The sequence below is a fragment of the Carassius auratus genome, chromosome 36 (genome assembly GCF_003368295.1).
Source record: "Carassius auratus strain Wakin chromosome 36, ASM336829v1, whole genome shotgun sequence".
Classification (NCBI taxonomy): Eukaryota; Metazoa; Chordata; class Actinopteri; order Cypriniformes; family Cyprinidae; genus Carassius; species Carassius auratus.
In genome coordinates this window covers 13,108,435-13,132,686 of record NC_039278.1, presented here as the reverse complement: position 1 = coordinate 13,132,686, position 24,252 = coordinate 13,108,435, and the positions used below count along the sequence as shown (strand labels likewise).

The 24,252-nt window shown below is 42.9% G+C and overlaps 1 protein-coding gene across 23 annotated transcripts in view; it reads right to left on the bottom strand.

Annotated features, from left to right (window-relative positions):
• Positions 1-24,252, bottom strand: part of LOC113055310 (voltage-dependent P/Q-type calcium channel subunit alpha-1A-like) — a 118,308-nt gene that overhangs the window by 31,660 nt on the left and 62,396 nt on the right. For 14 of the 23 annotated variants that reach the window (XM_026221528.1, XM_026221527.1, XM_026221515.1 and 11 more), the window contains exons 6-27: positions 20,684-20,775; positions 20,451-20,603; positions 20,176-20,363; positions 19,988-20,091; positions 19,340-19,455; positions 19,134-19,169; positions 18,668-19,045; positions 18,407-18,519; positions 18,107-18,219; positions 17,516-17,647; positions 17,333-17,405; positions 17,091-17,208; positions 16,764-16,831; positions 16,539-16,645; positions 6,512-6,562; positions 5,917-6,049; positions 4,103-4,617; positions 3,384-3,685; positions 2,544-2,679; positions 2,339-2,468; positions 2,062-2,121; positions 1,878-1,984 (exon numbers count right to left, since the gene is read on the bottom strand). In XM_026221528.1, coding sequence (XP_026077313.1) covers positions 1,878-1,984; positions 2,062-2,121; positions 2,339-2,468; positions 2,544-2,679; positions 3,384-3,685; positions 4,103-4,617; positions 5,917-6,049; positions 6,512-6,562; positions 16,539-16,645; positions 16,764-16,831; positions 17,091-17,208; positions 17,333-17,405; positions 17,516-17,647; positions 18,107-18,219; positions 18,407-18,519; positions 18,668-19,045; positions 19,134-19,169; positions 19,340-19,455; positions 19,988-20,091; positions 20,176-20,363; positions 20,451-20,603; positions 20,684-20,775 — 3,225 coding nt within the window. The remainder of the gene's footprint in view (positions 1-1,877; positions 1,985-2,061; positions 2,122-2,338; positions 2,469-2,543; positions 2,680-3,383; positions 3,686-4,102; positions 4,618-5,916; positions 6,050-6,511; positions 6,563-16,538; positions 16,646-16,763; positions 16,832-17,090; positions 17,209-17,332; positions 17,406-17,515; positions 17,648-18,106; positions 18,220-18,406; positions 18,520-18,667; positions 19,046-19,133; positions 19,170-19,339; positions 19,456-19,987; positions 20,092-20,175; positions 20,364-20,450; positions 20,604-20,683; positions 20,776-24,252) is intronic. The other 9 variants (XM_026221524.1, XM_026221526.1, XM_026221530.1 and 6 more) reach the window with 3 other exon arrangements.

The following is a 24,252-nucleotide window of genomic DNA, read 5'->3' as shown; positions in this document are numbered from 1 at the left end:
CTGTTGATGGCAAATTTGCTTTTAAAGGAGTTTGGATTAAAAAACAAAATGCCACAAAATAATATCAGTATATATTCTAATTCCATTTAGAGGTGTGAGGACACTTTTAATTCAACAAAGACTAGTGTTATGTCATTTAAGTAACTCTGCAATCCCCACATAATCTTACACACACACAGTATGAAAAGCATGTCTTGTATACACATATTAGTAGTAGTCTGGCCTATGGGACTGAGGAGGATGTACACATACTAGATAATAATTTGCTTACAAGAAAAATTAAAAGGGACTACACAAAAGTAAAAATCATTCCACGCTCAGAGCCCCATCAGCAGTGTTTACTCATTCTCCTTTCTTAGTGACTAGCTGATATTCCCGCTGTAGGGTTCAGCTGAATTCTTAAAACATTCTCTTTATATCCCCAGGCCGTGCAAAGGAAAAAAACTAGAGTACCTGTGGCAGGATGGGCTCTCGCTGATCCAGACATGGAAACCGCCTGGGCACTAAAGGGCTACAGGTGCCTGGAGACCCCTCACCCCCACAGGGCCCCAAAGGGCTCAAAAATACCCTTTTCAGCAGAGCAAAAATGTGAGGGGACAGGGAATAGTCGGTTGGAGGAGTAATGATGAATGGAAAATAGCCCTGATACTCAAAAACAAATCAAACATTTAGATTGTTTAAACAATTCTGTAGATTCCATGTCAGTGTAAGTAAAATGTAAAAAAAAAAAAAATCAACTTTAACATTCTACTGAATATGAAATAAACGAATGTATTTGTAAAAAATAGATACGATTTATTTAATAGCAATTTATAAAAATATTTTTTAGATCATGTTGTATGTCATGGAATTTCTAACAAATTATTCAATTGATTTATTAGGAAATGTAGATTATATTCATTTGGAAGTAAAGCATTTTTTTCAATTTCATGTTATGGTTCAAGTAATATTGTGTTACATATTTCACCTAAACGTCCATTTGAGAAATAAAAATAGACAAAAATAAAAATTGTTCACATATAAAATGAATGTGCGATAAAATACATGTAGACGTTATTCGTCACATAATTTGGCCTCGGAAGAATTTGATAAGAAATGTTTGAGCTCGTATTGAAATCGCTAATTGTGGTGTTTTGGGAAAACTAAGCGCAGATTGCAACAATGTTAAGATCTCTTCTGAAACTGACGTGCAAGATTACTGGGGTCTTTTAGCCTTAAATCTGAGATCGGAGCTAAATTCTCCATTTTCTCTCCCATTTCTACCTCGTAAAACAACATATATATGACTAAGAACACATTTGAGCTTTTGTAGGTTTTGACTGGAATTGTTCCAGAGAAATAAGTATTAAAGTATTGATGGAAGTCAAGGTTAAAGAATGAACGGAAAGGTGTTTTGACAAACTGTTTAGCATGAAGAGGAAGGACTGTGTGTGACATGAGATAGAAGTTGAATAGTGAGAGATGAAATATGGACAGAAGTTTGTGTGCATCGCATAGTGCTAATGGCAGGAGTTGGATGGGAAAGAAATAGAGGCATTATCAAGAAGGGAGCTGATTGGTCAGAGAGAGAATAGAGTGGTTGTTCCTGACAGAAAGTTTGATTTGTGTGTGAGTGTGTGTACCATGAGAAAAGCCTTTATCTTTGTGTCTGATTGAGTGAGACAGAATGCAAAGTGACAAAAAAATTGAGATAGAGAGCTCAAAAGAAGAAAACAGTGCTGACAGGAGATGAAAAAAGGAAAAGACCAAGAGAGAAAGGGGCAGAGAGTACTGACGAGGCTCCAGGGTGGCAGTGGGGCAACAGGGGGGTTGAAGAGAAGATAAGAGGCAGCAGGCAGCACTTAGGGGAAGGAAATGGTTGGGTAAAGGGAACTTACGTGAAGGCAAAGGCTACCAGGGCACCACTAACCACTACAAAGTCCAGAAAGTTCCATAGGTCACGAAAATATGAGCCCTCGTGCAAAACCATGCCTAACACCACCATCTGAAAAACAGAGCAGAGGATTCAAACAAATAGATACAATGATAGCAATAGCACAAGTCCATTCACACACACTTTACCTTGATGAGCATTTCAAAGGTGAAGACCCCAGTGAAGACGTAGTCAAAGTAACGCAATACCTGGAAAAAAAGAAGCAAATGTATAATCTATATGAGAACAAATCCATGTTATCCTGTGAGTTTTTGTCCTTATTAGTTGTTGGGACCAGCTGTTTGTTGCTTGAGTATAAATATTTATTAGTAAAAGCAGATTAGATTTATTTAAAAGTTTCACCATTAAAATTACTTCTAGAAAGCTTAATTAGGTCACAAATAATATTCAGAACATTAGTCTTACGTTGTTTCGAGGTGATTCCGGCCACACCGGATCTTCCGCAGCTAAAGCAATGCTGCTCATAGCGATGACTGACAGAATACACATCTCGAAATAACGTAGCGTCAGGATGTAATGACAACATCTTCGGAACCTGAAAACTCACATTGGTTAAGATCAATAAATTTACTTTGCACACATGCGCTTACACATATCAACACACACTTACGGGTTGGTTGTGGATAGGATGAAACAGGAACTGAACGGGGGAATGGGTTTGGGGCCATCTTCATCGCCACCATCGTCTTCCTCCTCTTCTTTCTTCTCTCCTCCTTTAGCTGGCTCGGTGTTGGCATTCTTGTTCACTGCACAATGAAGGGAATGTGGGATGAAGGACGTGTATGGAAATCCACAAACATAATCAAATATTAAACAGCACAAAATTTGCTTTTACTAGCACACGTACTGTAAATGCATCTTACTCAATGACACAGCTGAACGGATCTGTGATGTTGAATTCTGTATAAAATTCTTTTATTTGGTTTTCCTTATAATACTTGCATTTTAAAAGTTTTTTTTTAATGCAATTATTATATTAATGTATACTTTTCAATTGTTTTATATTTAAATAACATTGTTTTCTAAAATTAATTGTTTTCAGTTAATTTTAAATTTTTTCAGCGATCTGTTTTTTTTTATTCTCCAATTCCATATGACACATTTTACCGCATTTTAATCCAATTTCTCTCCCCAAATCAATGCAAAGAAAAAAAAGTGAACAAAAGGCATGCAGATAGGCCTAAAATTCACCCCAAAAAAAACAAAAATGTATTCATCCTCATGATGTAATAAATCTGTTTGGCTTTCTTTCTTCTGCAGAACATACAAAAAAGATACAAGTAACACTGTTGAAATAGAATGAAATAGAAAGAGATCCAAAAACTGGATTATTGGCTTTTATTGTATAAAAAAGAAAAAAAATTGTTTTTCATTTTTAGGAGAACAGTCCCTTCCCTTTAAATGCTCCTTGACTTTTCTGCATTCACACATGCACATGCTCGTCCCTCACCTTGTAACTTGGCGTTGAATGAGGGGTAAATCGGAGGCATATCTATGGCAGTGTGGTCAAGTTTACTGGGGGTTTTGCTGCAGTCTGTCAGTATAAGACTGCTGTCATGGAAATCTGGTCCACGCAGGTTCAGCAGGTTATTGGCCTGCTCTGGGTCACAGTAGGGGTCGTAAAAGTCGGGGTCAGGGTCGTGGATGGCCATCTTGCTGCTATTGCGCAGGTTGTCCAGATCCTCACTGTACTGGCTCTCTGCATGAGGAAGACCTGGCTGAACTGGACGAGCCATTGATAAGCTACCCTCTCTAAAAAAAAAAAAAATGTGAGAGACAAGATGTCAACAGCTGAAACAACATGAACAGTCTGCTCTATCTATTGTATATATACTGTTTTTATAGTTTTTATTAATATTTTGTTTTTATTTAAATTTAATTTTTAGTTATTTTAGCATATCAACTATAACTTGGCAAATAACTGAAATAACATGGTGTTAGCATCTTTTTTGTATGGTTTTAGCTTCAGCTAATGATGACAATCCTGATTCTGAGAAAGTTCAGATCAGAAAGTTTAAGGAAATTAATGTAACATTATTAATGTTGAAATATTATTTAACGATTCATTAAGATAATTCATGGTAGATTCGCTCATCAAATAAATGAATCATCAATTCACCACAATTCTTCAAGTCCCTGCACAGTTTTGAAGAAACACCGAGCACTCACTTTCTAGCTCTGTGCTGTCGACTCCGTTCTCTATCCCTCCTTCCATCTCCATCCCCATGGTTTCCATGGCGATGCCTCCTCTGCCTCTTCTCTTGTTCCTCCTCCCCTTCTTCTACTGTCTCTGTCCCTCTGCTGTGGTGTTCTCTGTGTTTTCTCCCTCCATCTTCATCCCTCCTTCGGTGCTGGTGGTGTCGGGGTCGCCTGTGCTCCCCTGCGCCCTCCATGTCCTCGTCTCCTCTCTGGGCACAATCACAGCCTGCCTCCCCCAGCTCTGGCTGGTGCAGGGACTGGCGGCTGGAGTGGTGGTGACGGTGATGGTGATGATGATGACTGTGATGGTGGTGGTATCGGGACTGGTGCTGCAGGTATTCTTCCCCCCGCTGCTGGTTTAGCTCCTGGGGGTTTGGTTCACCCGGTCGGGGCTTGTTGGTATTGTTGTTGCGGTTCTCCTGAGGATTAACTACTAGTGGACGGTCCAAGTGTGTCTTCATGTCAGGACGGTTGCGGTAATTCAACTAGAAACACAAAAAAACAGACTTGATCAATACATCTAGGCTTAAAGCTGAAAAAAAAAATACTTTCCCAAGAAAAAGAGCAGTGAACAGGAAATCAAAGATGACCCCATTTGCATTTTGCATTTGCATTTTTTTTTGTAAACTAGGAAGAGCCCCAATATATTAATTCTGGTTGATATGAAATAATCATATACACCTAATGTTAAAATTCTATTAAGAATAGAATTAAAATAAAGAACTAAAGTGTGGGACTTGATTGATGTTTAAAGAGTTATTATGAGCGAAATCCACGGAAATGATCTTACATGCGCTGACACATCTGAAGCATGCGCACAAAGCCTCTCAGATATACACATACACACAGAATTACAGTATTTCAGAATATTTGTCTTGGCAAGTATTCACGCAATCATTTTCTCTTATGTCTTAAATGAAAATTTGGTTAACTGTTGGGGAAAAACATCTGATGCGTAACATTATATTAGATCCATGCATTACAGTAGACCTTAATACATAGGCCGTCTGTCTCAATGCTAATTTAACGATAAGAGAAAAGAGGGAATCACAGTGCTCTTGATTGAACTACTTTATTTGTAATGAATACACTAAAGACTATGCAGTGAATTTTACATTTGATTATTTGTTTCTCTTACTTGAATGATTTGCTTTAGATGTAAAATGAAGAAAGTAAAGCACTGTTAAATTAAGCTGTTTCTTTCTTTTATTTTTCTACTGTTTATGTGTTCTACGGTTTATTTGAACATATATATGTCCTATGGATTTTTAAGTGCTGAATTTGGAGGTATTACCAGAGATTTTAAGGTATGGTTGCTAGATGATTTTGTTTAGGAACTTTCAGAAAACTTTAACTAGATTATTCCCAAAACTGACTTTGCTGACTATAAACTTCAAACAGGTGTACAGTTGCTCAGTCATGTTTCATACATCATACATTATCAAGGTTTTTTTTTTTTTTTTGATAGAGAATGTGAAAATATCAATACCTCATTTTGCTCATTGTGACTCATTTTGTCAGCACGGGTCACATACATCACTTTTATATCACTAATGATCAATGAAATGCAACAATGCTGAATAAAAGTATTATTTTCTAACTTTCAGAAAAGAAAACAGACCTCACATGAAATTTGACAATTAAATGATAATTTTGTACCTTGTAGTTTTTTGTCTAAAGTTTAATTTTGTTGATTCTTATTGTTAATTTGACAGTTTTTGTAAAATAGCACCCTACACAGGAAATAGTCACTCTCAATTTGTGATCTAGGATTTGTCTCTGACCTTCCAGTGATCTTCTGCATCAAGTTCATTGTAAAGCGCCTCTCTGCTGGTCATCAGGTTCTGTCTGCGGATCTCATTTGTGCGCTGCTCCCACACTGTCTTGGAACCTTTTGAGTTCTTCTGCTGCTCTTTACTACAGAAATACAGAAACAGAAAACTATTTCAACCCAGGGAGGAAGAAAAGCCTGTTTTTCCCCCCTAAAGCACCTATGAGCGATGACCCAGAGTGAAAGAAATGAAAGTGTCCCTTAGTCCCCAACGAGAGAACATGGATGTGGCTCATGAATTCTGCTAAGGGAGTGATAACATACTAAACAATAGCACTGAATCATATTCAGACAGACAGACAGATCGAAAAAGGCAGAGATGGATCGAAACCAAACAGTAAAACAAGCAGCCCTGTGCCTGCAGTAATGCTGTGGAAGAGACAGTGTGTGTCATCACAGCCAATGATACCCCAGCCTCAGTGTTACAACACAAAACTGCAGCTACAGCAGCTGGAAACATAAAAACACCCATACAAAAAACGTGTATAAGGTGGAAAGCAAAAGAAAAAGGGATACACAATGAAAAAAATAAGTAAATGAATAAATACCAGTCCAGTAAACTGTCTGTGGCATCGATACGTTCAGATTTTACTGTAACTCTGAGGAGAGGGGGTGAAACAAGGAACATAAAAACAACGCTGCCACAACTATCACAGGAAAATAAGTGACAAAGTGAACAGGCTACACAGTGACTTGCTTGATCAGTCAAATAAGTTTAGGGAAAACCTGGCACAAACCGGCAATTCTGCTTTTCAAAACCAGCTTCCAGGGTGAAATATCTGACTTCTTAAACCTACTTGCTGCCAGAAAAAACTAATTGTAGGTTTGTGCCAAATAATCCTAAAACTTATAAGACTAACCATGATTTACTGTCTAATCAAAAAGGATTTATGGACTAAACATCAATGTCCGGTAACACTTTATAATAACTTTCATTAATAAATAATTAACAACATTAACATCATTAGTTAATATATATTCACATAGCAAGAAATGCAAGATAATATGTTTACTACTGTACTTGTAATTAAGCCCCTTTTACACAGTAATACCAGTAATTTGCCGTAAAATTACCAGAATGACTTTACCGGTAAATACAAAAATGCACTGTTTACACAAGCAAAGACATTTTGGCTTTTTACCCGTAAAGTACCATTCACATACCTGTTTCAAAATACTGGGAAATTCTGTTACATCATAAATCAGAAATGACCTATTAATGGCTGCGTCTCCCGGTGTTGTGTTTGTAAAGTGTTTTTGTTAGTGCTTTCATTTTTGAGTGAAATGTTCACATTCATGCAGCTGCTTTTGGCCCAGAGTCATCATCATTAGTACCTTTATGAGCACTCATCTAGATGACAAAATGTGTCCCTAATGTCCTGACCCTATTTACGCATCTTTACAAATCATTTATTAAAGGGGGGGTGAAATGCTCGTTTTCACTCAATATCCTGTTAATCTTGAGTACCTATAGAGTAGTACTGCATCCTTCATAACTCCAAAAAGTATTTAGTTTTATTATATTCATAAGAGAAAGATAGTCTTTACCGATTTTTCCCGGAAAAACACGAGCGCCTGGAGGCGTGACGTGTGGGCGGAGCTAAAGAATCACGAGCGCCAGTAGGCTTTTGCGTTGAGAGCGTTTGGAAGTTGTGACAGTTGTGAAGGCTGAAACTGAACGAGAGCAGCAGCAACGACGACTCGCTCCGAGCGGGGCTCGAACCCGGGTCTCCGATCGGAGGCGGACGCACTAACAAGGAGGCAGAGATATTTTAAGCAGTTTTACTCATCGCCTGCGGTTTCAACACACGATCGTGACCCTTTTTCGTTGGGTTTGCATCATCCTTAAGAAATAAACGATACGCAAATCCGTCATCAAACTGGGCTTTGTTTGTAAAATAAGCATTTTAGAAATGCAGGGAACAAACACTTGCACAACTCCGTTGATGCTCTGTAAAAATAAACTCCATCCACTGGTCCCTTAATGCTGTTTTTTCTTTGGTAATCTGTGCAGGGTTGTCTTGCCCTGGCAACCAAAAACACACTTCTTTTGTGACTTTTCGCGACGCTCTCACTCTGATCAATGAAGTCTGTTGTGCTCTCAGTGCTGTGCTATACGGGAGCGCGCGCTCTTCCCACAGAAGTGCCCTTAGCACCCATATAAGGAAATTCCGCTCCATCTAACGTCACACAGAGCCATACTCGAAAAAAACTTTCCGAAACTTGTGACAAACCGGAAGGAGTATTTTTGGAACAGAAATACTCCTTCAAACGTACAACTTAATTTTTGAAACTTTGTCCATGTTTAGCATGGGAATCCAACTCTTTAACAGTGTAAAAAACTCAGTATGCATGAAATAGCATTTCACCCTTTAAACATTTGTTCATGTTTTTGCAATACCCAATGTCACAGGTCGGGGGGGGGGGGGGGCGAGCCAGACTGCACCCACCCCTGAAACCCAGGATCACCTCTCCTAGGGGAACACGTCCAAAGAGAAGAACCACACACGGGGGCAAGCCAACCAGGAAGAATAGCCGGGAGAACGAACGACCAAAAAAAGAATCCACAACCCTCTCTTGGTCTCTGCACTTCTGTTTTTATGTGGTTACTCCGCCTCCATAATCCTCTCACAGATCGCCACATCAAACTCCCCACACCAGATGTCAATCTGTCATTAGCGTTGTTATTGCGACATCGGGCGCAACCCGGAAGTGGACCGGTGTTACCGCGACACCGTCCCGAGGGGAACACAAAATTCCGGCGGGACTTAGTTCCGCTTCCCTTTCGTCACCCCGTGACATACCCCCCTGCCAAACCGTTCTAGTCCCTAGAACGCCTTCCAGTCGCCCATTCTCCATAGCGTGCCGGGGGCCGACCTCGGCTCTCCCTCTGGGACCGTCGTGGTGGCGAGACAGGGTCGATGTCCGCAGGCATATCCATCGGGTCTCTGGGGGCCATTTCTGCGGGGACATTTCCCCGTTCTCCTGGGATCACGGCCCATCCTGCTATCCACGGGGCTACAGCTTCAGGCTCCTTTGGCGCCTCCTCTACGGGGCTGGGATAGTTCGGACAGGGGCGGATCATGTTCCGATGGACCACTCTAGCGGGCCCGGCTTTTCCTTCGGGCCGAATTGTATATACTGGCTGTCCAGGCCGCTGCTGGCCCTCGACCACGTATGGTGCATTCTCCCATCGGTCACTGAGCTTCCCCTTCCCTTGTCGCCGGTTGTCCCTTACCAGGACCCTTTCTCCTGGGAGAAGGGGGGCTTCCCGAGCCGTCCGGTCGTACAGCCTCTTGTTTTTCTTCCCAGCCGCTCGGATCCGTCCCGAGACTTGCTCGTATGCAAAATGGAGGCGTTGGTGGTGGCGCCTTACCCATTCAGTTACGTTCCCCTCCTCCTCGGTTGCTGCCGTCCCCAGCAATAAGTCGGTAGGCATCCGCACATGCCTGCCAAACATCAAATAAGTGGGGGCGTAGCCCGTGGTACTGTGCGTACTATTATTGTAGGCCTGAACCAGATTTGGTAGCGCACTCACCCAGTCGCTCTGATGTTCTTGGTCTAGCGTGCCGAGTAAGTTCAATAGGGTCTGATTGAACCGCTCGCATCCGCCATTCCCCTGGGGGTGGTAAGTAGTGGTATGGGTCTTGGTGCAGCCGTACACTTTACACAGCTCTCTGATTACCCGAGACTCGAAGTTTGGCCCTTGGTCCGAGTGTAGGAACTCGGGGCAACCGAACGGCTGGAAGACAGCTCTCCACAGAGCAGTGGCGGTGGTGTTCGCCGTCTGGTCCAAAGTAGGAATGGCCCAGGAGTACTTGGTGAACAAGTCGGTAATGACAAGGATGTTCTGATAGCGGTCTGCCGGCCGACCCAAAGTCAAGAAGTCCATTGCGACTATGTGGAGAGGAGCCTTTGCCTGGATGGGGACCATCGGTGCTCGTGCCTCCTTCCTGGCTTTGAACAAGGTGCAACGAGGACAGGCCTGAACGAAGGTACGTACCGTTGCTTCTAGGTTGGGCCAGTAGAAGTGTCGCCTCAAGAGAGAGACCGTTTTCTCGTGCCCTTGGTGGCCCAGCTGATCATGGTACGCTATCAAGAGCTCTTGTACTTGGCCTTCGGGGACAACGATCTGTCGGAGTTCCTCGTCCAGCCCCGGATCTCGGACAGACCTACAGAGTACTCCCTCCTTCACCTGTAGTCTGGCCCATTGTCCCAACAGCTTCCTTCCTGTTCCCCCTTGGGCCCGTTGTTCGGCCAACGTCGGTTTTCGGCCCCGTTCCAGCCATCGCATCAAGCCACTGATCTCCCTGTCGGCCTGCTGTCGCTCTTTCCAGCGGCAGGGGTCCCATCCCCAACTCACAGGCATCCCCTCCTGTTGAGTCCCCGGCGCCTCCACAATGCCCACCATATACTCCTCTCCTTCGGGGTCTGGTGTGGGTTCCGGTGGGTCCCTCGGACCTTGAGCTTCCGGGAGTCGGGACAGGGCGTCAGCGTTGGTATTCTCCCGTCCTGGCCGGTATCGAAGCTGGTAGTTGTAATTGGCCAACTGGGCCACCCAGCGCTGTTCCACTGCCCCCAACTTCGCCGTCTGTAGATGTACTAGGGGGTTGTTATCAGTTACTACCGTCACCTGGGCACCCCACAAGTAATCTTTAAACTTTTCGCTGAGTGCCCATTTCAGCGCCAGCAGTTCCAACTTGAAGGAGCTGTAATTGGCGTCGTTCCTCTCTGCTGGATGAAGGCTCCGGCTTGCGTAGGCTACGACCCGCTCTACACCGTCCTGTTGCTGGGCCAACACGGCCCCCAAACCCAGGTTGCTAGCGTCCGTGTATAAGACAAAGGGCTTGGAGAAGTCAGCATACGCCAGAATCGGCGCCCGCAGCAACTCGTCTTTCAGTCGCCGGAACGCAGCCTCACACTCGGGGCTCCATAGGATAGCCGGCGATCCGCGACCTCGGGGGCGTCCTGTCCCAGCCAGCAACTGATTTAGGGGCTTTGCGATCTTGGAGAAGTCCTTGATAAAGCGGCGGTAGTACCCCACGAAGCCCAGGAATGACCGGACCTGCTTCACCGTCTGCGGGGCAGCCCACTCTCGCACCGCCGACACCTTCTCCGGGTCGACCGAAACTCCCGCCGCGCCCACACAGTGTCCCAAGAATTTGACCTCCCGCCGTAACAGATGGCATTTGTCCGGCTGGAGCTTCAGCCCATATTTCTCCATGGCCCCGAAGACCTGCTCAAGGTGTTGTAAGTGGGAGTCGAAATCTGGGGAATAGACAATCACATCGTCCAGGTATACCAAGGCGGACTCCATCAACTGACCTCCCAGGCACCGCTGCATCAGCCTCTGGAAGGTGGCAGGAGCGTTGCAGAGGCCGAAGGGCATCCGGTCCCACTCAAAGAGACCGAACGGGGTGGTAAAGGCGGTCTTCTCCCGGTCGGCCTCGGCCACTTGTACCTGCCAGTAGCCACTTGCCAAGTCCAGCGTGGAGTACCATGCCGAGCGTGTCAAGCCAGCCAGGGAGTCCTCGATCCGGGGTAGGGGGAACGCGTCCTTCCTAGTGACCAGGTTCAGCTTGCGGTAGTCGACGCAAAACCTCCATGCGCCAGTCTTCTTCTGTACCAACACGATGGGAGCTGCCCACGGGCTGCTGCTCTCTCTAACAACCCCTCGATTGAGCATACCTTGCAGCAGTGTACGGACCTCCGTGTACAGGGTAGGTGGGACGGGTCGGTACCTTTCTCTACTGGGCTCTGCATCTCCGGTGGGGATCCGATGTTGCACGACGTTGGTGCAGCCGTAGTCCTCTTCGTGTGCCGAGAAGACATGTTGCCACTTGCTCAGCAGGTCTCGCAGCTTCCTGGCCTGTGTCGGTCCCAGCTCCTCCCCTTGCAGGGAACTTCCCTTCAAGTGGCCGGGCACCTCCTCCCCTAGACTCTGGGGCGACGAGCTCGCTTGGGTAAGGGCCACTTCCACCACCGCGGGGTGTACTTGGCGAAAGCTCACGTCCTGGTCCTCCCGCACCTGATGGGATTCTACCGGCGTTACCTTGACCAGCCGCTGATGTTTATGTAGGTGCACAACATGGGGCGTCCCGTTCCGAACTCTCACCGGGATCCGTCCTCTTCGTGCCACGGCCAAACCTCTGGCGACTTCTACCTGCTGGCCATCCCAGTGGGGCTCCACCAACACCCATTCCTCCACTCCCACGTCCCGCTGGGGGACTCGCACCCATACTAGGGCCTCGCTGTTCGCTGGCACGGACAGGGCATAACGGCACGCTACCCGACCTGTCCCTTCGCGGCCTTGCCGGGCCCGGGACATCTGGATCCGTCTGCAGTCAGCTGCGACACGTTCCCATTCCTGTTGCTCGGCCAGCGAGATCCCTCGAGCGGGCGTTGCCCGAAACAATTCTTCCCAACATGCAGATAATACATTCATACCTAGCAAGGCCCGGTGACTCCCCAGACAGTGGTCCTTTACGATGATCACTCCCTTCTGGGGCACGATCACTCCGTGGATCTCCAAGTCCGTCAGCCTGTAGCCAATGTAGGGGATGTCCAGACCATTTGCTCCTTTAAGGGAGAGCCAGGGAGCCTCCGTCCCATGCATCCTCTGATCTCCAAACAGCTCTTGCGACAGGCTCTCCGCGAATAGGGTCACCTGTGATCCGGTGTCGACGAGACAGGGCACCTTCACACCACACACCTGGACCTCCACCACTGGGCTATGCCCGACCAGCCTGTCCTTGGAGCCTGCTCCGATGGGTGGGTCATCTAAGGGGGTCCCGACCACACGACCCACTGTGGCCGGTCGACCTAAAAACCCCCCTCCGAACCTCTTCGAGGACCACACTGTCGGCTGTAATGGCCTGGTTGGCCACAGCGGTTGCAGATAGGTCGTCCTTGCTCGTCCCATTCAAACTGGGGCCGGTTGGGCCGGTTAGGTCGCCTCCCTGCGTCCCTGTTCCCGTCCGAGTACGCCCGGTCCCGCGAGATGGGCCTCACCTCTGGCCTGGTAGCCCCAGAACGCAGCTCGTCCACGAGCGTCTTGGTTAGCTCCGCCATCTGCTCCCGGACATCCTTTAGGAGTTCGAGCTTCAGAGTCTGTTTCCACTCTGCCATGTCGGGGACAGCCACTGCGGAGCTACTTACGGCCGCACACACAGGGGGTTCTTGCACCTCAACCTGATCGTTCTCCAATGCCACCGCTTCCTTCTTTAGGTCTTCGAAGGTGAGTTCCGGCTCCCTTCTGAAATGGACTCTAAGTCCCTGGCGTACCGGGCCTTCCCTTAGCCCCAACAGGAATTGGTCCCTCAACAGAGTCTCGCTATCTCCGAGACCATGGTCTGGGCGTCCCTGCAGCCTGGTAACTCGCTCCTGTAGTTGGAGGGCGAAAGCTCTGACGGATTGGCGGGGGCCCTGCTTGCTGCTGAAGAACTGGGCCCGGAGAACTGCAGTTGGAGTGGCGTCACCATACCTTTCCGTCAGGAATCTGAACACAGACTGGGCGGTGGTTCGGACAGCTTCGGGGGCGGCTTGGACTTCCCGCCGCGCTTCCCCGTCAAGGGAGTTGAGGGCAAACTGTAGCTGTTGGGTCGCGCTCAGTCCCTGTAGCCCGGCCAGATATACGATCTGAGCCCGCCATTCGGAGAGGCGCACCTCTGACTCATTTCCTCCATATTTCTGGACCCAGGGGTTTCCCATGAACACTGGCATGACTCGGGGTGGGGCCCCCAGTGCCTCGTCGTCGGCCATCTGAGAATCCCTGGTCGCTCAACCCGAGGTGAAACCCTGCCGACTACGCCAAATCTGTCACAGGTCGGGGGGGGGGGCCGAGCCAGACTGCACCCACCCCTGAAACCCAGGATCACCTCTCCTAGGGGAACACGTCCAAAGAGAAGAACCACACACGGGGGCAAGCCAACCAGGAAGAATAGCCGGGAGAACGAACGACCAAAAAAAGAATCCACAACCCTCTCTTGGTCTCTGCACTTCTGTTTTTATGTGGTTACTCCGCCTCCATAATCCTCTCACAGATCGCCACATCAAACTCCCCACACCAGATGTCAATCTGTCATTAGCGTTGTTATTGCGACATCGGGCGCAACCCGGAAGTGGACCGGTGTTACCGCGACACCGTCCCGAGGGGAACACAAAATTCCGGCGGGACTTAGTTCCGCTTCCCTTTCGTCACCCCGTGACACCAATCTAAAGTAAAAAAAACTATTCATCATTTATTTTCTAATCTTTTATGATCTTTATGGACATTAGACTTTTAACTGTTAGTTAAGTTTATCTAAGTTCATAGTTTCTAAATGCTTGCTAAAGACATCATGCATTACATTGTAATTTGGATGAAAAATGTTTTTATTGCCTCAACACTTTTTAGTGTACTACTGTATGCAATTAAACAGGATATTCCTTGAATCATACATCAATAGGAGAAAATAAATAATTTATCATTTATTGAATCAATCTGATAAAAAATTAATGAACTGTATTCCCTTTTAGGAATCAAATTGACCCCTGTACACCGTTGACCCCTTAACCAACCCTTAACCCTACCCATAACACCAAAAATGTCCCTTACCTCACCCATACCTCACACCAATAGCAGTGAAAGTGTTGTACATAAAAATTTTTAGATTTTCAAGATGTGCATGATCATATGAATTAAAAGTTTAATGACTTAATGATTTGTAAAAATTTTAATTTACATTAAATAAGAATCTGTTAATCATTAGGTAATGTTTCATAAGTTTAATAGAAACATTAACAAGCAAATTATGTCATGTTTTCAGATATTTGAATATATATTAACGAATGAGCTATTGCGCATTATACAAAGTATAATATTTTCTATTGATTTATTAATGAAAGTTATTATAAAATATCAATATATGTGGATTATTCAGATTTTACTGGATTTTATGTTGTGCAATTTATAATAGACTTGACCAGTTTTATTAATTGAGAGATTAATTTGTGAAAGAATAATTATGTTTTATTTTTATTGCATAATTTTATTGCAGTCATATTACTAGCAGTTTGTCTGAGTCGTGCAATAATTTGAATGGTGAGCTTTTATATGGGTGGCTTAGGTCCATCGCAAGAGATTCAGACTTTTCAAATCTCGAAATGGTTTTATGATGCACAGTTAATTTAAACACAGTTATGTCTTAAGATGGATCATTAAATTCGTGTATCATAAATCCGCTGCAAAATTAATTGAATTGCTAATTGCAGTACTCTTGACATTGAACAATTGGAAGCCTGTAAAATTCTAAAAATTGTGAATTTTTTTTTGGAATAGCATTCATTTTTTGATTTATGTATTAGACCTTTTATGTCATTTTGCTGACTAGGCTGTTTCTTTGATCTTAAATATATGATGTCATTGCATTCCTGTCTCTCCAGCCAGCCAATCACTGCACTGCTGATCATGGTTTCCAGTAATGATAGTAGACAGTAGATAGTAATTTGGCTTCAAAACCAAAAATTATTTGCCCTTCATGACATCTGTGAGGGGGTGAATTTTTTAACTCATCCGTTTAAATATTACTAAGCATTAAAGTTCTACATAATTAAGGGGCGTGGTCACTTGAGTGACAGGTGGATTGCCGCTGCTGACAATGCCTTCGAGCAAGGTGGGTGTGGCTTTAGCAACCAGCTCCCGCCTTTTTGCCCATTTTCAATGATCCGGGAGTGAATCGCCTCCAAGATGGCGATGGCCCGCTCAGCCCACTTTGAGCTTCAAAAGTGCTCTTCAGAAAACTACGAGTGACATCACAAACACTACATCCATGTTTTTATACAGTCTATATATATAAAAAAACACAATCACATACATTTTCATGATAATTTTATGGTACTTTTTGGTCTTTTTTGGGGTATGCTTGTTTGCTGTCTGCTTTACAAATGTAGGGAATGAGCTTCTTAGTTCAGCAAAATATCTATTTTTGCATTCTTTGCAAGAAAATAAAGTCATATGGATCTGGAACAACAAAGTCTGTTGTTTTAATTTTTGAGTGAACAGAACTGAAAATGATCCTAAGGGTGTTACATACTGTATGATCAGGCAGGTTTAAGCAAGTCTGCTGAAAAGTGAATTAGAGTGGATTTACTCAAATACGATGATAAAGTTAAGCTGACAGCTAAGCTAGGCAAAAAGCATTTAAACCAGCTACAGTACCAGATCAAATTCATGCGACATAAGGCATGGCCTCTTACTGTAATAAAGTTAAAGTGTGAACTATAACATGTCTGTTTCTGACATTAATGTGTATTAGGGCTCATTTTCATATATATACATATTCATTGTTTTTAACGTGTCCCAGAGTGTCAGAGGTGTCTTTTAAGAATTTCACCTTTTGATCATGAATATTAATGAAAACTGGTTATGGCTTCATTGCTAGGGTTTGTGGGTTTTTGAAAAAGCTATTGCTTTTGGGCATTAGCAAAAATAAATAAATAAATAATTAAACAATAGTAATTGTTTGGTGATGCTTTGCTAGTGGCACAAAAGTGTAAAGGTAACGATGATGATAGCTAGCATGTAGAGTAACTCACACAGCTATAGACAGGTTGGCAGCAGACATCGGGCTCACTTCCGCCACTTCTTTCGCTTTCTGGAGAGCAATCTTTTGTGTTGTGGCCTCCTCTTCTTCTTGTTCATCCTAGAAAATCCCAAAAAATACAGCAGCAACAGCCGCAAACAATTGTTGGGCAATAATTTTTTTTTTTGCATGAAATTGACATGAATGGTGTATCTTAGACAGAGAAACTGTGTTTAACCTTAGTTAGTTCCTGAGCGTTGGCCAAGTTGTCCACAGCGATAGCCAAGAATACATTCAGTAGTGTGTCTGAGAGGTTAGAGTTAAGAAACAACTTTACAAAGACAAGGCTTGTGTTTTATTATGTGCGTCTTAGATCCTGTTACCACGACACAAGAGTGCTAAATATACATATCTGGAACTCTCAAATCATATTCAAAATTAGTCAAAAATGAATAGCAAGTATATTTGAAAGAAATAACATATTGATATTTCCCTTATATCCCTTATATATTTTGACATTTGATCATATATTGATTATGTGATTCTTTGGGGTTAAGAAGGATACAGTTGCCAAAGAGTGTTAGGACAATGAAGAATACGGAGAAGATCATTCCTTTGTCCACCCCTCCCTGAGACTTAATCCCGTCATACATCACTACATTCCAATCCTCTCCGGTTAGAATCTGAGAAATGCACATAAAACAGAACTCCATGCATATATGATCCGCACACACATAAGCTAGTTTAAGTAAAATGAGCTATTTTCTTTATCTCTACATGATCTATTGTCAAACATAACCAGTCTACCTGAAACACTGTCATAATGGCAGCAGGGAACGTATCAAAGTTTGTGGGAGGAGTGCCTTGCTCAAAGTTAAACCTGGCAAAAAAGTAAACATCAAATTGTGTTGTTATGCATTGTGATTGGTCATGTGATCTAACTGAGAAGTTGAATAAAGTGTTGGCAGCAGGATGTAAATCTATACTGACTGTCCACCGAACAGCTGCATCCCGAGAAGAGCAAAGACCACGATGAAGAGGAAGAGAAGGAAAAGTAAACTGATAATGGACTTCATGGAGTTCAGAAGCGACACTACCAGATTACGCAAAGATGCCCAGTATCTGAAAATAAAAGAGAGTAAGAAATCTAGTATTAAAAATAGTTAAGAAACAATGGCATTTTTATACAAATAGTTCACAAAAAAATGAAAATTTAGAACATATTCCTCAGATTTGTAGAAGTCTTTTCTTCACAAAATCTATTGTGTTGCTTTAGAAGACATAAAATATAGTGTTTGGACTACTGGTTCTGTGCTTTCGTGATCCTTTTTTGTTATTTTTAGAACAATACAGCCCCAGTCTCAATTAACTTTCACTATAAGGAAAAGAACAGCATGAACATTGTGCATAACATTTTTTCCACAGGTATGAGGTGAAAACTATCCTTCCTATCTAAAACCCAACCGAAGACATGAAAAATCAACTGGTACTCGCTTCAGATCCAAAAAAGAGCACAACACAAAAACTGACAAAACTTTGTGACGGACGACACAGAGGATAAATTAAAGCACCGGAACGCACTTGGTGACTTTGAAGATCCTAAGCAGTCGGAGAGCTCGTAACACGCTGATTCCAAAGGACGTCCCCGGTTTGACCATGGCCCAGAGCACCTCAAATATGCTGCCAACGATGACCTGAAACACGCACACAGCCAAATCCCAAAACAAATAAGGAACACTCTGAGGACTGGCTAACAAGGACTTCAAGTCTGGATCTAATGTAGGTCAGCGGCTTGAAGAGGTTCAAACCAGAGGCAGAGAGAAAATAGCAAAAGAGAGGGAAAGTGAGACTTTAAATGGGCCAAGAGAGAAGGGCACTCACGGCACAGTCGAAACAGTTGAAAGAGGAGTGGAAATAAGGGCGCGTCCCCAGTCCGTACATCTTAATCAGCATCTCTGACATAAAGAGGCCTAGGAAAATGAACTCAGCATAATCTGTAGAAAAAGAGAAAGAGAAAGTGGGAGAAAAGGAAACAGAGGGTGTTAGAAATCCAAGAACTATTTGAGGAATGAAATGGAGAATGGGCCTCCAGACCAGATTTGACGTCTCCCATAATAACACATGTAAAAACAAACAACTCACAGAGGAAGTCCGACAGTAGTTCGGGCTGATCGTAGTGTACCACAGCCACACACAGTGTGTTGAGTCCCACCAGGCTGAGGACAGTCCAGTAGAACGCCTGAGTCTTTACAATCTTTCGAATGAAGAAGCGAAGACGTCGCTCTTTCTTGCTAAATGCGGTCCCATCTCCCTTTCCACTCTTTATGCTCCCACGAGCAAAAGGTGAGCCTAAGAATATACACACATAGAAAAGAAAGAAACATTTTAATTCATGAAATGAGTTGACTTCCTTAGGATCTGAATGATTCTTACCAACTGCATCTCCCATGTGGTCCTCTACTCCTTCTGGATTTAACAGGTCAGCTTTGTTTTTCTTTATGATGGGCCTGCGGCGAGATCCTTCACACAAACACATTCACTGTGAATAATTACTGCATTTTAGTCATTAAATGGGAAAAGCGCAAAACAGGAACATCTATATTGTTACCGGTGCCATCGTCGTCCTCTGCGAGTATGACTTCTTCTGTAAAAAGAGCATTGAAAAATGCTTTATTCATACACGATTTTAAGTTTCCAGTATTTTCACTCGAATCTTCTTTATGCAAAAACACCAACAGGTCCAAAACTAGTCATGACATTTTGCAGGAAATTAATTTTTATGTATACATTTGTTTACGTGTTTTATGCACATACCTGCTTTACAGATCCACTCCAGATATCCATTGAGCTCTCTCTCAATCTGCTGCTGACGTTTGAGCTTGAGGAACTCGCTCCTGTTCTCCACACGCTCTCTTTCTTTGGCAAACTCACTTCGGGGGCAGAGGTGGGGTTTTAGGCGGGGAAGACAGACAGGAGGGCAGAAAGATAGCTGTATAGTTAGCAACTTTCTAAACTTTCAACATTCATTTCTACTAATGAAGGGTGGATGAAACAATAGATAGAACAAAAGATGTAACAGAACAATAAAGAGAGAGAGATATAATTATAGAACAATAAACAGATAGACAAACAGACAGAACAACATAAGATACACAGATAGAACAAAAGAAAAACGAGCAAAAGAACGACAGATAAAATAATTAGCAAAACCTAAAATAATGACAGAATGACAGAACAAGAGCTATTTAAATAGACTGACACAAACGATACTGACAGATGGATGGATGGATAGATAGATGGATGGATGGATGGATGGATGGATGGATGGATAGAGGACAGACAGACAGACGGACGGACGGACGGACGGACGGACGGACGGATAGATAGATAGATAGATAGATAGATAGATAGATAGATAGATAGATGGATAGAGAAATAAATAAAAAGACAGATAGATCTTACCCCGAGAGGACACCCAAAACCAGATTAAGCATGAAGAAGGATCCGATGATGATGAGAGGAACATAGTACATCCAGTTCCAAGCACTCCCTAAGGCATCATTACTCTGTAATATATCCACATTTACCAAAATTATCATCTAGAATCAAAAAAACAGAATCATAGTTAAATCATCGCCTTTAACTCTTACGTAATAAAGCATGTCAGTCCAACCCTCCATGGTGATGCACTGGAAAACAGTGAGCACGGCAAAGAGGACGTTGTCAAACTGTGTGATGCCATAGTTTGGCCCAAGCCAGTACACATCACACACCGACCCATTCTGACACACTCGAGCGGGAAATTCCTTACCACAGGGCTGTTCATCAGCCATCTCACCTGGATAATGTAAATGCACAGGGTTTTGTAAAAGGCATACAATTTCAAAGGTCAACTGTTTTTTGTTTGCCTTTAAGACAAACGCACCTGTGATACTGTCGAAGCAGGTTTGGTGGAATTTGCCCATGTAGAACTCCAGGCCAATGATGGCAAACATAAGGATGGCCACGAATAAGAGCACGCCAATTTGCAGTAGTGGAATCATAGCCTTCATAATAGACTTCAGCACCACCTGCAGGCCTGGAGAGTAATGGCACTATTGTATGTCTTGCAAAGAACACTTACATACATTGATAAACTCAGACAGACAGAACACTCACTTGGAATTCCTGACACCAGTTTTAGGGGCCGCAACACTCTGACTGCTCGCAATGTCCGCAGGTCTAATTCTGACCCCACGGAGGACAGGATACTGGAGGAGAAACAGAAAGAAAGGAGACAGTTGTACTAAATGCCATTAAAGTGAATTATACAACAGCAGATTTAATCTATTTTCTGCTCTTCCATTTGTATAGAGCCTTCTGTGTATCACCAATTTTTCCATCTCCATATGTCCTAAATTTTGTCATTTAGCAACAGCAAAGTACAGGCACAAGCAGACACGTTATCCTAAGAAGAGGTCAATCACAGGTAAATAATTGATCAGACACTGCTCTGTTCTCACATCACACACTGGTCTGATCATCTGATCTTTAAATGTGAGTGTGTGAGTATATGTGTGCATCTGTGTGGTAGCACATTTGGTCAGGGTCCTGTATCCCTCTTATACAATATATATATATATATATATATATATATATATATATATATATATATATATATATATATATATATATATATATATATATATATATATATATATATATATATATATATATAATTAGACATTATATAACTAAATAAACTCATATATAAGCATGCACATTCATATAGTTGTACATACCTATGTGTGCCCATATATACATTTACATATTACATGTGTTGTATACATATAAATTATAATAATCCAGCGAGATTATTATCATCCAGTTTATATTGGATTACAAATCCAGAAAAACTGTGGCAACATCTTCAAGACACTTTAAGACACCTACCTGCAAAGCTCCCTGAAAAACTATGTGCAAGTGTGCCTAGGACAAAAACAGTTTCAAACGAAAAAGGGTGGTCACACCAAATGTTGATTTGATTTAGTTAACTGAAGTTAATTGACAAATAAAATCTATTTGTGACATTATTTTTTGAAAGCATCCTCACATTACAGCATTTTTACATAAGTGCCTAAAACTTTTCACAGTACTGTAGCCTTGTAGGTTTCTTCAAGCATCTTGGAGACATTGCCACAGTTCTTCTGGATTTAGTCTGCCTCAGTTATTTCTGTCTCTTCATGTAATCCCAGACGGACTGGATGATGATGAGATCAGATCTCTGTGTGGAGAACTGACTGTTGTCAGACTCCTTGTGCAAACAAAAATCTCACTGGATTACTGCAATTAACGGCCAAAAGAATGTTTGCAAATGTAAACTGATATTTCCCACTGACACACAACAGCAAAAGATAGAAAAATAACTTGTTGGTGGAAATACTAATGATCTAAGACTAATGATATATATATATATATATATAACTAATTATAAAGAACTCTTTTTCCATCACTTTTGCATTCTGTTTTGATGTTGCCTGTACATGCAGCGATGCCAGTGTTCTAAGAGCTCATTCATTAGATGTTATGATATAAAGTGGCAGCCAATGGCTCAGTCAATAGGCCTTTAACTGCTCTGCCATCACATGCAGCAAACACCTACGTAAGCTAAAAGAAAATAGCAAGAATGGATGGACTTGTGCGAGACTGGACAGAATGCAGCAAACTCGCCTCCTGACTCATTCTCTAATGTCTTCTGCTTTTTCTGTACTTCCTGTTAGTCCGTTCAATTGGCAAGAACACTGTGACTTACTCGATCAATGATCAGAATTATATTAGTTATTTTATGATGTCACATGGTACAATAATCTTTTGAGAATGAAGTTGAGATGGCGCCAACACTCTGTAATAACCCATAAGGATCTGTCTCAAATATTCACAACCAAGCCTAAATGGAAAACTTGATCACAGAACAGCAGACTGTTCCCTCTTTGAACAAACCCAGCTTAGACAAAGTATTTGGATAAAACTCTCAGTAATTCATTTACACATATCTACAGTCTCACATAACAAATACACATATTTATGACCCATCTTGCATGATCAATAAGCCCAAGCCAGGTGCAAATATACATTTGACACTTAAAGAACTGATTTGAGATCAGGACTAATGTGCTTTGGCTGCTGATATAATATCAGTTTACACTTTATTTCGTGGAACAGTGGAAAATTAGATGCGGGAAGGAATAAACTGCCTCCAGGTCTGGCATTGAAGAACACTTTATGTACAGTAAGTGCAGTCGGGATAACAGAGCACCGCTGACTGCGCTGATATCCTTCTACACACTAAAAGGCTTGCGGTAAATTTGATGGAACAGTGGACTGACGTGTGTGTGTGTGCGAAAGAAGGAGAGAGTGTGTGCAAGTTTGAGACAGATGGAAAGGGAAAGAGACAGTGAGAGTGTGTGTATGCGTGCAGATGTTTGAAGAGAGGCTGCAGACCCTGCACCCGGGTTAGAATAGAAAAGCGGCCCTGTCCACATCTATTTGAACTCTTTGTTGTAAACAGTCAAAGAAAATTTCTTTTGCAGGTAACAGGATGTTATTTTGAACACAGCATTAACACTTACTGACCAAGACAGAAATAGTGAAATTTATTGATAAATGAAACTTTAAATTACATTTTTATATTTTCAGAAGAACATGTGAGTGTGAGTGATGCTTGCCCATAAAAATAACAATAAATATACTATTGTTATCCAGATGCAGCTGTTTGTTTAAGATGTGTTTTTTATTTAAGCGCAGTGCTATTCAGTTGTCAGTTGGACAAATAACAAAATAGGGTGGTACAGAGTCCTGTGAAGGGAATAAAGTGTGATTTGGTCAACTCTGGAGTGGACAGACTGAAAGAAACACAGTTATCCCTGAGAATGACAGAGCAATGGAGAGAGGTAAAGGGAAAGAGAAAGTCCCTCGGCCCCAGGGAGAAGACGATGACAGGGTGAGATAGAGGAAGGGAGCGAGGGATTCACAGGAGCGACAAGGCCTCCGTCTGTTGGGGAAAACCTGACAATCAATCAGAGTACACACATTGATGGAAAGTGGTTTTCTTTTTACTGTCCCTACACACTCCTTCTCTCCTCTATTGCCCTGTAGGTCTTTGTTTTTGTAACGTCACACATAATAATCTGAAAACAAGAGCTTTCAAAAGACATGTCATAACACACATATGTAAAATGATTTCGAGGTGAGAGTATTTCCTGAGAAAGGGTGACTACGTCTTGTAGAAGTAAGTGAATGGCACACACTGACTATAGTTTATGTGGATATATGTATGTGTTTGATTATACATTTAGATACATGTGTGTAAACGCTTTAAGAATGTTTCCAAGAATAGATTAGTCTCGCTCATTTGCTTTAAAAAAAAATTGAAGATGAGGATGACGATCGTGGAAGCCTCTCTCCAACATCACGCCACCAGGTCTCTCCCCATTCACGGCATCACCATAGCAACCGGCGATTCCTTTTCCACAAAGTCTCCACGGTTACCAGCCTCCTCTCATTCATAACCGTTACCGCAGCAACAGACCCCCTGTCATTGATGGAATCTCGGTACTGCCGCAGCAACCAGGCCAGAAGTGAAAGATAAAGGGTCCCCTTTCGATTGATCTCCATTCCCTCCATCTTTTATACTGTATGGAAAGGATTCTCTGACTGACCACTGTGTCACACTTACACACGGTTTATGT